This window comes from Phalacrocorax carbo, chromosome 4 (genome assembly GCF_963921805.1).
Source record: "Phalacrocorax carbo chromosome 4, bPhaCar2.1, whole genome shotgun sequence".
NCBI classification, from domain to species: domain Eukaryota; kingdom Metazoa; phylum Chordata; class Aves; order Suliformes; family Phalacrocoracidae; genus Phalacrocorax; species Phalacrocorax carbo.
The window spans coordinates 57,289,496-57,301,855 of NC_087516.1; the positions used below are offsets into that span (position 1 = coordinate 57,289,496).

Here is a 12,360-nt window from a genome sequence, read left to right on the forward strand (position 1 = left end):
AATTCTCCCCCGCACTTTATGCTGGTGAGGCTGCACCTGAAATACTGTGTTCAGTTTTGGGCCCCTCACTACAAGAAGGACATCGAGGTGCTGGAGCGTGTCCGGAGAAGGGCAACAAAGCTGGTGAAGGGTCTGGAGAAAAAGTCTGATGGGGAGTGGCTGGGGGAACTGGGGGTGTTTAGTCTGGAGAAAAGGAGGCTGTGGGGAGACCTTATTGCTCTCTACAACTACCTGAAAGGACATCGTAGCGAGGTGGGTGTTGGTCTCTTCTCCCAAGTAACTAGTGATAGGATGAGAGGAAATGACCTCAAGTTGCATCAGGGAGGTTTAGATTGGAAATGAGGAAATCCTACTTCACTGAAAGGGGGGTCAAGCACTGGAACAGGCTGTCCAGGGAAGTGGCTGAGTCACCATCCCTGGAGGTATTTAAAAGATGTTTGGATGTGGTGGTTGGGGACGTGGTTTAGTGGTGAACTGGCAGTGTTAGGCTAACGGTTAGACTCTGATGATCTTAAAGGTCTTTTCCAACCTATATGATTCTGTGTAATTCTGCTATATGGAACAGGAGAATGTATGTATTTTGTGTTACGTGTGTTTGGTAGCTGTGTGTTCTGTTGTACTGTGTTATGACTTTAAAGTTGAATAGGGTTAAAGTCTTAAGGATGATATTTGGGTTTTGCTTATTTAAGGAAACTTTAATGACTTTTCATGTTTAATTTGAAAAATACGGAAGTATTATTTGAGGAGTGAAGGATTATATGAACTTGACAAATATAAAAATAAAGAGCTTTTTGCCTGCTGAAAAATTATATTTGTTTGTGTCAAAATGCAAGACCTCTAAGTACCACAGAGACTTAAATCAGACCTAGTCAAGCAGAGCTTTAAACAGTAAGGTTAAGTTCATGAAGCCAAATAAAATATTTTTGTTGTGGACATTAATTAGAAATGAATATAAATCTTTCTGGGACTGTATGGCAGTCTGTCAGTTGGGGTCTTATGAAGGGAGCATTTTATGGGGTCTTTCAGTGTATTGTAGAAAAAGATGATGTTCTTTAAGGTTTTGCCTTGTAGGGCTAAATTTCAAGCTATCTTTTTTCTTATTATTCTTGAAGACACCAATTAGCATTGTTTACCATCACAGGTTGTGAGAAGTGCTAAGTGAGCTCTAGTATTTTTGGACACAGAAGTTTTACTTGAATTTATTGCCTGTTTGTTGTAATGAAGGACTAGTGTGCCCAGCCGTGCTAACTGACATTCTCTACAAGCTGTGTCACAGCTTGCTCTGTTTCCGTAATTCTAGCTACTGAGCTCGAAATACAGAGGTAGTGCAGACAAAAGACCTATTGATTTTAGCTTGGTTTTCTCCATCTTTCAAGGGAATGTATGCTGCTTATTGTCTTCACAGTAAGGGAGGATGAAACCTTGTTTGTTGGAACCGTGAAGAGTTAATTTTTAGGGAGTTTTAAAGGCTATAGGCCAATATTTTTAAAAAATATTTTTTATTAATGTAATACTCAGGAGGTTGACGAACTTGAGTACTTAGTAGTGCATCTGTTGTTGCTGATGAAACCTGTTACTTTACTTTTTGATTTTTAGTCACTCTGGGATCTATTTGCCAACTTTGCACAGTATGAAAATTTGATGGTGTTTTTCAGGAGTTGTACCTGATATTAATAAATTCCAGACCTCTCGGGAAAACCTCAGGGTGGGAGGATAAGAACACAGAAGTTGGATAAGGAAGTAAGAGCGCTTGCTTGCATGGATTTTTGTGCCGTTTGTGGCATGACAGGTGTGGTTTGTCTTTCACTATCAGGAAGGAAAATGGCTCAGAACATTTGTGCTATAGCCTGTTGAAGGACATGAATTGGAAACAAAATTGTCTGTCTGGTCCCACTTGTAATTACAAAGATTGAAGTTGAAAGCGGACATGAGAGAGTGATACAAAAGTTACCAGGGAAAAAAGCTTTTACAACAAATTCCATTAAACTAATTGTGGTGGTTACTTGAGCTCAGGAGACCTTGAATTTGGAAGGCTTTTCATCAAGGGAGCTTGCATTTTATATTGTGAATGAGCTTTAAGTACTGTTAGTACTTGTTTTCACTGCATAGAAAGAAAGAAAATTTGTGAAGGTCAAAGTTTTCTTTTTTTTGTTAAAGATAATGCTTGTGAGAACCAACCACTCTTAAAAATGAGTTACAGTGTGAATGAAGCCACCTAAGCTTATGAGGCAAAGTTTTTGTTGTGTTCAAACCCATTTTGGAGAACAGAGGTCACCTTTTATCTTCATAGTGTATTTCTAACCAAGGGATTCTGTCTGCTGTGGATGTCTTGAAATTAAAAAGGCAAGTCCATACTGAATTTTGTCAAACAAAAAACTCCGCTTATGTTTTTGTCATGCTTTTGGAAATCCCATTTTTCTGTTTTTAACTGAACATGAAATTTTAGCCAGTGCTGATCAGGAGATATGTCCCTGTTTCCTTATTGCTATTTGTGCCGCCTACTGCTGCTGCTGTCACTAGTTCTGGAACTGCAATACCACAAGAGTAGGCTTATACCGCTGTTAGAAGTGTGCCTGCAGTTTATAGAGATAAGCTGAGCTAATTTTACTCTTGTAAATTGGGTTTTAGCAGCATAGGAGCTGAACAGGTTTTTGGAAAGCTAGTTTGCCCTAAACACAGAGCTCTTACAGCAGTGTTGCTGTCAGTGTCCAAACGGGGTGGTTTAAAGCAAGCTCAGATTTACTGAGCTGAGCTGCAGTCACACCTATTTCAGCTGTCTAATTGTAGTCGGATGTAGATATGCGTGGACAGCTCCTAGTGGGCTTCTAAGGAAGGTCTGTGTGTTGGGAAGTCCGGACTTGCTTGGCTGCTCGTTTGCTTATCAGATGAAAGAATTCAAACCTGACTCAGTTTCTTGCTGCTGTCATAAATGGGGAAGGCATCTGGTAATTTCTTTTTTGTTTTAGAGCGACAGCTATTTTATTAAGTACTTTATCAGCTAGAATTGAAATTCACTGTTACCCATTTAAAATAGTCAATGCTGTTCACTGCTTAGGCATTTTCTCTGTCATCCCCAGGAAAGATGTCTAGAGACCGGGCTCTGAGGAAGCAGCAGCAATTGAATAATTTGGTAGCAGCGGTGACAAAGCTTGCTAAGCCTGGAGATGTGATTGTGGATTTTTGCAGTGGAGGGGTAATGTATATTTTTGTTTACATGATGTAATTTCTTTTAGCATTCATCTTTGCAGTTCTAGGTGGTTGCTGCCACAAAGCAAAGCAAAAGTACAAATGCTGAAATTTTAGCTCCTCTCAAAGGTTCTGTTACTAGTTAGGGGATGCTCATCGTGTAACGAGTCAACAACAGGGACACTGAAAAGTGACTCAGATATTGTTGTTTGTTCTTGTTTTCGCAGGGCCATGTTGGAATTGTACTTGCTCACATGATGCCATCATGTCAGGTAAATTCTAAATATAAAGAACAGTTGGTATGAGTTTTTAGTCTCTAATAATCATCTCAAAGATGTGCATGTAGGAAGAATAAATATGAAGACGCGATTGTATCATCAGAGGACTTATATTTGAAACATACAGATTTTTAGCATAATCCCAAATGTGTGTGGTGCTTGCCTGAGAAAACAAAAGTTATAGGAAAATATAAAATATTTGTAAACTGATTGATGTTGGCAAGTGTTAAATGCCTTCTCTTGTTGTTGAGTTTCCTGCTAATCATGTTGGAGATCTCAAGCTCTGCCACAAGTAATTTAGGTGTTTCCTTAACTAAGCTGCAAAGTTCTGTCCTTGAAGGTAATGTTGTACTTCGACTTCTGAGTTATTTTTCCTTACTTTCTCCTGTGTATGAAATCTAGGTTGTGCTCATAGAAAATAAGGAGTTGTCTCTGATCCGTGCTAAAGACAGAAGTGATGAACTAGGTTTAAACAACATTTGGTTCATTCAAGCAAATTTGGACTATTTTAATGGGACTTTTAACATTGGGGTAAGTGATTATAACTTTTCCACTTCAAAACTTCAGTGTCTGGTTAATTATTCTTAAAACAACTAAAATATCTGAGAAAACAAAATTCTGTATGTCCTTACAGACAGGTATTTTTGATGCTATGAGAAGCACCCTTGTTATAGTGTCCTGTATTAAGCTAGTCTGGTATTTATTATTTGTTGCAAATTGGCACCACTTTTATATTAAGTGAGTGAAGAGAGAAGTGTCTGCTCCAGTCAAATACAAAAATAGGAGTGTTGCCTGACCATGTTGAAGAAAAAAATGGAGTAGGTTATTGGTTTAATCATGTTATTTTAAAATCAATGATGTAATGGATATACTGTAGAGAAAGTTTTGAGGATGGGGAAAGACTACTGTTGCTCAAATTAAGTGTGAGTACAGTAAACTCAGCATTTTAAGATAAAGCAAACAAGACTACATGATGCGAAACTCAGAAAGATCTTGATAGAGAGAATGTTATACTAATTATATACATATGTATTTGTTGTGTAAAATATACTCAAGACCAGTTGTTCTCTGGGTACCCAGGCTGCTGAGCTGGAAGACAGGGATGGGGAGAAAAATGAAGACCTCATAATCCCAGGGGAAATGGTTAGAGACCTGCTACACCACCTAGACACAAACAAGTCTATGGGGCTCGATGGGATCTACCCAAGGGTACCGAGGAAGCTGGGGAAGTGCTCACCAAGCCACTTTCCATCATTTATCAGCAGTCCTAGAAAGCAGGGGATCTTCCAGTTGACTGGACTTCAGCAAACGTGATGCCCATTTACAAGAAGGACTGGAAGGAGGATCCAGGAAACTACAGGCCTGTCAGCCTGGCCTCAGGGCTGGGGAATGTTATGGAGCAGGTTGAGTGCCATCATGCAGCATGTATAAGACAACCAGTGATCAGGCCCAGACAGTAGAGGTTTATGAAAAGCAGGTCCTGCTTGGCTAACCTGATCTCCTTCTACGAAAATGTGACCCACTTAGTGCATGAGGGAAATCCTGTGGATTTTGTCTACCCAGACTTTAATAAAACCTTTGACACAATTTCCCACAGCATTCCCCTGGAGACTCTGGCTGCTCATGGCTTGGATGGGCATACTTTTCACGTATTGTTTGGTGGGTAAAAAACCGGCTGGTTGGCCAGACCCAAAGGGTTGTGGTGAATGGAGCTAAATCCAGTTGGTGGCCAGTCACAAATGCTGTTCCCCAGGGCTCAGTGTTGGGCCAGTTCTCCTCAATATATCTATCAACGATCCTGACAAGGGCATCGAGTGCACCCTCAGTAAGTAAGTAAGTAAGTTACTTACTTACTCAGTAAGTAAGACGACACCAAGTTGGGCAGGAGTGTTGATCTGCTTGACGGTAAGAAGGCTCTACAGGGGATCTGGATAGGCTGGATCAATGGGTCAAGGCCAATTGTATGAGGTTCAACAAGGCTGAGTGTGCCGGGTCCTGCACTTGGGTCACAGCAACTCCATGCAACGCTACGGACTTGGGGAAGGGTGGCTGGAGAGCTGCCTGGTGGGAAACGACCTGGAAGTGCTGGTTAACAGCTCACTGAACGTGAGCCAGCAGTGTGCCCAGGTGACCAAGAAGGCCAACGGCATCCTGGCTTGTGTCAGGAATAGTGTGGACAGCAAGAGTAGGGATGTGATCATGCCCCTGTACTCGGCACTGGTGAGGCTGCACCTTGAATAGTGTGTTCAGTTTTGGGCCCCTCACTATAAGAAGGACATCAAGTTGCTGGAGCGTGTCCAGAGAAGGGCAACAAAGCTGGTGAAGGGTCTGGAGAGCAAGTCTTATGAGGAGCAGCTGAGGGAGCTGGGGCTGTTTAGCCTGGAGAAGAGGCAGCTGAGGGGAGACCTTATCGCTCTCTACAACTACCTGAAAGGAGGTTGTAGTGAGGTGGGTGTTGGTCTCTTCTCCCCGGTCACTAGCAATAGGACAAGAGGAAATGGCTTCAAGTTGCACCAGGAGAGGTATAGATAGATTGGATATTGGGAAAAATTTATTCACTGAAAGGGTGGTCAGGCACTGGAACAGGCTGCCCAGGGAAGTGGCTGAGTCGCCACCCCAGGAGGTATTTAAAAGATGTGTAGATGTGGCACTTAGGGACATGGTTTAGTGGTGGACTTGGCAGTGTTAGGTTAACAATTGTACTTGATGATCCTAGAGGTCTTTTCCAACCTAAATGATTCTATGATTCTATATTTCTAAAGGCAGAACGTTATCTCAGTGTTGTAGGACTCATGCTGAGCTTTCCTATTGCAGTCAACAGGTGATATTCTGGTTCCCAGTTAACTGTAAATGAACAGACCAAAGCAGGAATCTGACTTCTGCAGGAGCAAAGTAGGTGATTTGAATACTGACTCAAAGCATGTGTGTTAGACCCTGAAAGTAAATGAGATCAATGTCCTCTCCAGAATTCTGCATCCCTAGTGAAGAGTGAGCCATAAATAGTCTTTTGTAATTCTGTAAAGATTCCTGTCTTACAGTTTTATATTTTGTTAATAGAATATGAACTTTTGCAGCAAGGCCCTAGCTTTTAGTGTGAGTCTGACTGTTCTTTAAATCATTCATCCAAGGACCTGTTTTGGCGGTAGCTTAGGATGTTTAATGCTGAAGGTTTATGGTATGTGAACAGTGCTGTTTAACTCTTTGGTTGGTTTATTTAATAAAGGAAAAGTAGTATAGTGCAGGAGAAAGAGGAGAGAATAAATTAGCCCAGTCCTTCCAAGTGTAAATTTCCAATTCTCTAGTTTTATTTTCTTTGCTACATTGTCATATAAATCTCAGTGGATGAACTGGAGATCTATTTCAAAAAATCAGGATCTCATGAATAATTTATTGAATTCTGTGTGTGAAATGTGTAATAGTTTTTCAGTGAAATGGGTCTTCAATTCTGTGATCATTGTAGTTCCTGTCTTCATTTTTTGAGGTCTATTTTTAAGGTTAATACTAAGGTAAATATCTCTATGGATTTTGCATTTAAAAATAGTGTTATATCCTGTCATAATTTTTGTGACAAAGAAAACATTGAAGTATCTGTCAGAAAAATTCACTTGGAAATTCTTCATTTCTAGGCCTGTGATTTCAGTTTCTCTGACTTGATTCTGTAGTCTCTTCAACAAACCTGGAGCTTTCCCTTTTTGGGAGACCTGCATCAATCTCAGCTTCAGAATTAATTTGTATCATACTATGATTCACTCTTCAGAATTAGCTCATAAACTCAGGATTAACTTGCCTATGCAGCCGCATTTAAGACAGGAGCTGGCTGGCTTACTGACCAGTAGCACCAGTGTTTGGTGTGCTTGAAGGTAAATAATGTGAAGTTCAGCTACCTTTGTATCATGTAGATGTGGCATGCAGGGACATGGTTTAGTGGGGCTTGGCAGTATTAGGTTTATGGTTGGACTCGATGATCTTAAAGGTCCTCTTCAACCTAAATGATTCTATGATTGTATGATTATGTCATAAACACTGGTCTGATACAAAAATGACAATATAATACTGTAATACATAGATATGTACAGAGTTTGGCAATGCAGAATTTCGGAACCCATTTTCTGAGGCGTGTAAAGCTATTCACTCATGGCATGACTTCGCCATTTTCAGTAGAATACTACAGTGTAAACGTGAGAATGGACACGTTGACAAGAAATTCATGGTTATAGTACTTGAAATTTAAAGAGGTATAGAAGAATGAACGTGACAGAAGTCTTCATCTCTCTGCTTTTGGTATTAATTTAAGACACATTTATATGCATTTTAGTTACCTTGACATCAAATCTGCATTACTGGGCTATTTTCTTATCTGTTATTTGTCAGGAGTTCAAAAGCAGGTTAAGAAAAATGTGTCGACCACTTCTCTTTTGGTCCGCATAAAATTTCTGCCCTTATGAATAATCAGGGTAATGAAAATCAAGGTTCTGAAACAACCTGTTTGAATGCGAAACTCTGAGAAACCCAAAGAAGAAAGCAGTTGTTGTAAAAGTTCATCCAGGCTCAGCAAAGCTACTGGTTTCATCCACTACTGTTTTAAGATCTCTTCCAAATGTGCGAGCGAAGCAGACGTCTTTGCTTTCTGCTTGGATAGATGGGAGAGTAACTATAATTATATTCCATGATAATTTAATAGCTGTGATATTAAGAATCTGTTTCTGATGTTAAAATAGGGGTTTTTTAAAATATCATACGAGCAGAAAACTTCCATTGTGAAATTATTTTTTTATTGATTTTTTTAATGTTTTGCTTGAGAAAAGAATATTTGTTACCATCTGTATGCAGTTATAGTTCAGTTGATGATTAATGGTCTGCTCAGCTGAGCTTACATCAAGCAGTCTGCAAACAAAAAAGTCTTTTTTTAATCTATATCTGAGAGCAAAGTTTTTATCTTCCAATTGCTGTAACTTGAAAAACAACTTTGAACCCTGAAATCTGAGCTTTGCAGCTTTAAACCTTTTTTCTAAATTTACAGTGAACAAAAAGCAAAGAAAACAATGCCTTTTTACAAATCCGCACTGCTGCATAAAATCGAAAATGTCCCTCAAAAATGTCCTTAGTTTAATGAAAACACAAATCAGTGTGTATGCACCAGGCCTACTCTTTGAGCTACTGAGTACAAGGAAGAAGACAGAGAATGTAATGCCTCCATCACCTGGCCCCTATGTTATCACAGGTATTGATAGGAGAGCGCTGCTTGCCTTTCCTTGCAATATATGAGTACAGCGATAACTTGCCTTTTTGTAGTAAAGCATGAACAATTTGGGTACAGCCTGTGCATCGCCTACACACACATCAAAGCTCACAGGTAGCTGTTGCAATTGAATGGCATTCTAGTTTTAGTGTCCATTACTAAGAAAAAGAAAAGAATAAGGAAGAAAAAAAAAAAGGAGAGCAAGTTGTGTTTGTTGCTTTTTTCCCCTTCGTGTTTATTTTCTAAAGTTATTACTCGATACCTTACAATCAAATGATCAAAATTTATGCTTAAATGTTGTCCTTTAAATGTGGCCTTCAGGTATATCTGTTACTTCTCTTACTGCTAAGTTGAAATCCAGTTTTGAACTAGTTCTTTGTATGTCTGAGTCCTTTTTGCTTGACAAAAAACTTTTGACTAATCACTACAGTAATTTTTCTTTTAATATTTTTCTGGAGCTCTGTTTTTAATTGATTGGGTGTCACAATGCAGTGTACCTACCTTTTGAGTGCTTCTGGTGAGTGACCCTTGTTCAGTGTTGATGGTTCCCTTGTTAATGGAATAGGTAATAAATTTTCCTCAGGATGGTTATGAAGGGGAAGAATGAAAAACTGAGGAATTAAGGACCCAGGCCATTGGCATAACAGCTTTCACTGCAAAAATTTCCTCATATGTTCAGGTAACTCGGTCAACAAAAAAAATACTGCAAGAGAATTGTATGTAGAATATTGCTTTAAAGAATTTGCTTGTTTCTTTGGGTTTTGTTTTTAACACTGTAGGTGGCTCTGCATGCATGTGGTGTGGCAACAGACATGGTGATCGAACACTGCATCAAGGCACGAGCAGCCTTTGTCATCTCCCCTTGTTGCTATGGCTTCATTCAAAACACAATGAAGTTTAAATATCCACGAAGGTAAACTAAAGCTAACAGGATAAGCCTTAAAATATCAACTTAAATGAAAGAAGAAAATACTAAAATAGTCTAGAATTAATCAGTTGAAGATCATTGAAAGTGTCTAGGCTGAATTGGTTCATGGTTATAATGCAACTGTTTCCTCTGTTTTCCAAACCCACCCTGAAAGGGAGACAGATGGGTAATTCCTGGGTTGTGGGTTTTTTTCTGGGTTTATCTATTCATAGTTCAGAAGATTATATACCATCAACATAGAAGATACAGTATGTGGGGATCTATGTAATAAGCAGACCTTTTACCTTGAAATCACAAGGTTAATAGAAAACTCATGAAAATTACCGTAAGAAGAAGAATTGACATTTTAATTTTGGAGAAAGATGTAAGAAATCAGCTTAAAGAAATGGGTCTGCTTTATACCACAGTTTACTGCTTGTGGAACTCTTCTGATTTATTCCCAAGCAGACAGCTCTCCTGTATTTCAGTTCATATTTTTAATACTTTTTCAATGGACTGTGTAGATATTTTGTCGTCTTCTAATCTGCCATGCTGGAGATACTTATATATCTTAGGCTTAAGAATTTTAATGCCTTTGATATAAATAAAATGTAAAAGGTAAGCATAAAGTGGCAGAAGATAAGAAGCTAACAGCTTCTGAGGCAGAACAAGATAGGGGAAGAGGGTTGTAGGTTTTCTTCATAAAGCTGAGCTTTGCATTTTGGAGGTCCAAGGTGAATCAGATTTAATTCTGCTAGGAATTACAACATTGTCTCAGGTATATATTTGCTAAAATAAGGAACTGAAACATGCCGTCTTAAAAGGCATCAACGAATCTAAAAAACCCTTGTGCATCCATGTTAAATATTTTCCATGTTTTTCTGTACTATCAAAGTGCGCTGTCACAAAAGTGCATGGAGGTTAAATGTTTAGAATGTGTTTGAGAAACTTTGCATTTGAAAGTGTTTTCTTAGTCAATTTGATTCTCCCATCTCTTTGTGTGTCCCTTTTTGTTTTCTCTTGTGACACAGTAAAACCAATAAGTATTCTTAAGGAAGAGGCAATAACATTTTAAGCCATCTAAAGTTAGCATGCGTAAAACTTTTCTCGGTTGACTTGATTGAAAATTGTTGGGATACTATTTAACTTCTGATGAGTTATGTTTTTAGATCAAGACGACTGGAAGTGCTCACTATGTTAGAAAACTTTTGATGCTATAGGTGCTGCAAGAATGCAAATGATGGTTTTGTGTTTGCTAAAATTTTGAACCTAATATCATAAGCCTATGTAGAAAATTATTTGGTTCATAACTTATCAACCCTAGCTTGAGCTACATTTTAGGATCTGCTTTTTCTTTTTTCCTTATTTTGTATGATCATAAAACATGATAGCCTGCCCATATCCCCATGTTGTCTGTGTTCTATACTCAATTCTATTGTAGAGGCACCTTTTGTGATATAAACAAAATATATGCATGTCTAGAGGTTGTATACATGCACTACAAAGCATTTATGTGACAGCGTGGAAATGCCAGTAAATCTGTGTTAGTATTTAGAATGACTTAAAGAGAGAATTTAGAGGAGTAATAAGATAGGAGGAAAAAAAGAAGATACCAAATATGCTTTGCCTTTTCTAGTGAACTGGAACTGTAATGGTTTCTGGTTTTTTTTTTTTAACACCTTTCTGTAGGATACAGATTTTGCTCTTTTGTTTAAAATGTGTTCAAGTATGTAATGATTGCTTTTATTTTCCACCTCTGCTTTTTTAGATATTAATTGAACTGGTTTATTTTTTTTCAGTCATCAGTTCAAAGAAATTTTGTCCTACAAGGTATGTAAGGGGTGGGGGACGAGGGGGGAGAGGGTTGCACAGTTTCCTATGTTTCAGTGGGTCTTTTATCAAATGAACTATAAGTGGTTATCTTTTAATTGCAAGGACAAGCATGTGTTATGTGCAATGTTCGTTAGTAGTGCAGATGTCATTGTCTTGCTCTTCCTCTCAACCATCAATTTTTTAAGGCTTTTTTTCTTCAGTAAAATTTAATAGTTTCTCCACAAAAGAACTTTTTGTATCATAACGTATAAGTGAGCCATTCCTAACATACTTCAACATGTATTAGTTAACAATTACAGGATACCAATTTGTTTAGGTCTTAAATACAACTGTGGAAATGTCTGATAATTTTTTAGGTAAAATTATTGCTTTTATAGATACTATTGTCTGATAAACATTAGATTTCTCCCTCTAATTTATGCCTAGAAGACTGGACATAGTGAGTAGGAAGAGCTTATCAGCAAGAATTTTATACAGTATTTTTAAAAAAGGTTATTCAAAATTATTTCAAAAATATTCGAATGTGTTTTGACCCTGGGGAGCCAGGGTCTGTGTGGAGATAGTCTGAGAGAAAAGTGGGAGGATGAATCAAGGAGGCACACAGGTCTGACAGAATGAAGGTAACAGGTAACGGGAGTGAAAAAGGGCAAGAGCCGAGAGGTGGGCAGCAGACAACTGGTACTGATCTGTTAAGCTTTGTCTAGTGCATTTAAAGTAGTTACTGATGAGCAACCAGAAATTTGAAGATTAGATAGCCTTAATGTGGTGTGGAAAGAAAATGTTTCTCTTTGAAGGAAGCAAGGTTATATAGAAACTTCAGTATGTTTGCATGCCAAATCGTAGACAAGGGTCTTAGTGTTTACAATACAGAAAATGAATTTTGGAGATGCAGAATAATTCTTTGTGACAGAAGTATG

At 38.4% G+C, this 12,360-nt stretch overlaps 1 protein-coding gene across 5 annotated transcripts in view; it reads left to right on the forward strand.

The window, feature by feature from the left end:
• The window catches only part of GSTCD (glutathione S-transferase C-terminal domain containing), a 75,566-nt gene that overhangs the window by 54,102 nt on the left and 9,104 nt on the right, over window positions 1-12,360 (forward strand). For 3 of the 5 annotated variants that reach the window (XM_064450048.1, XM_064450050.1, XM_064450049.1), the window contains exons 6-10: window positions 3,078-3,193; window positions 3,414-3,458; window positions 3,867-3,995; window positions 9,483-9,616; window positions 11,410-11,440. In XM_064450048.1, the coding sequence (XP_064306118.1) occupies window positions 3,078-3,193; window positions 3,414-3,458; window positions 3,867-3,995; window positions 9,483-9,616; window positions 11,410-11,440 (455 nt within the window). Of the gene's footprint in view, window positions 1-3,077; window positions 3,194-3,413; window positions 3,459-3,866; window positions 3,996-4,544; window positions 5,292-9,482; window positions 9,617-11,409; window positions 11,441-12,360 lie in introns of those variants that run through there. The other 2 variants (XM_064450051.1, XM_064450052.1) reach the window with 2 other exon arrangements.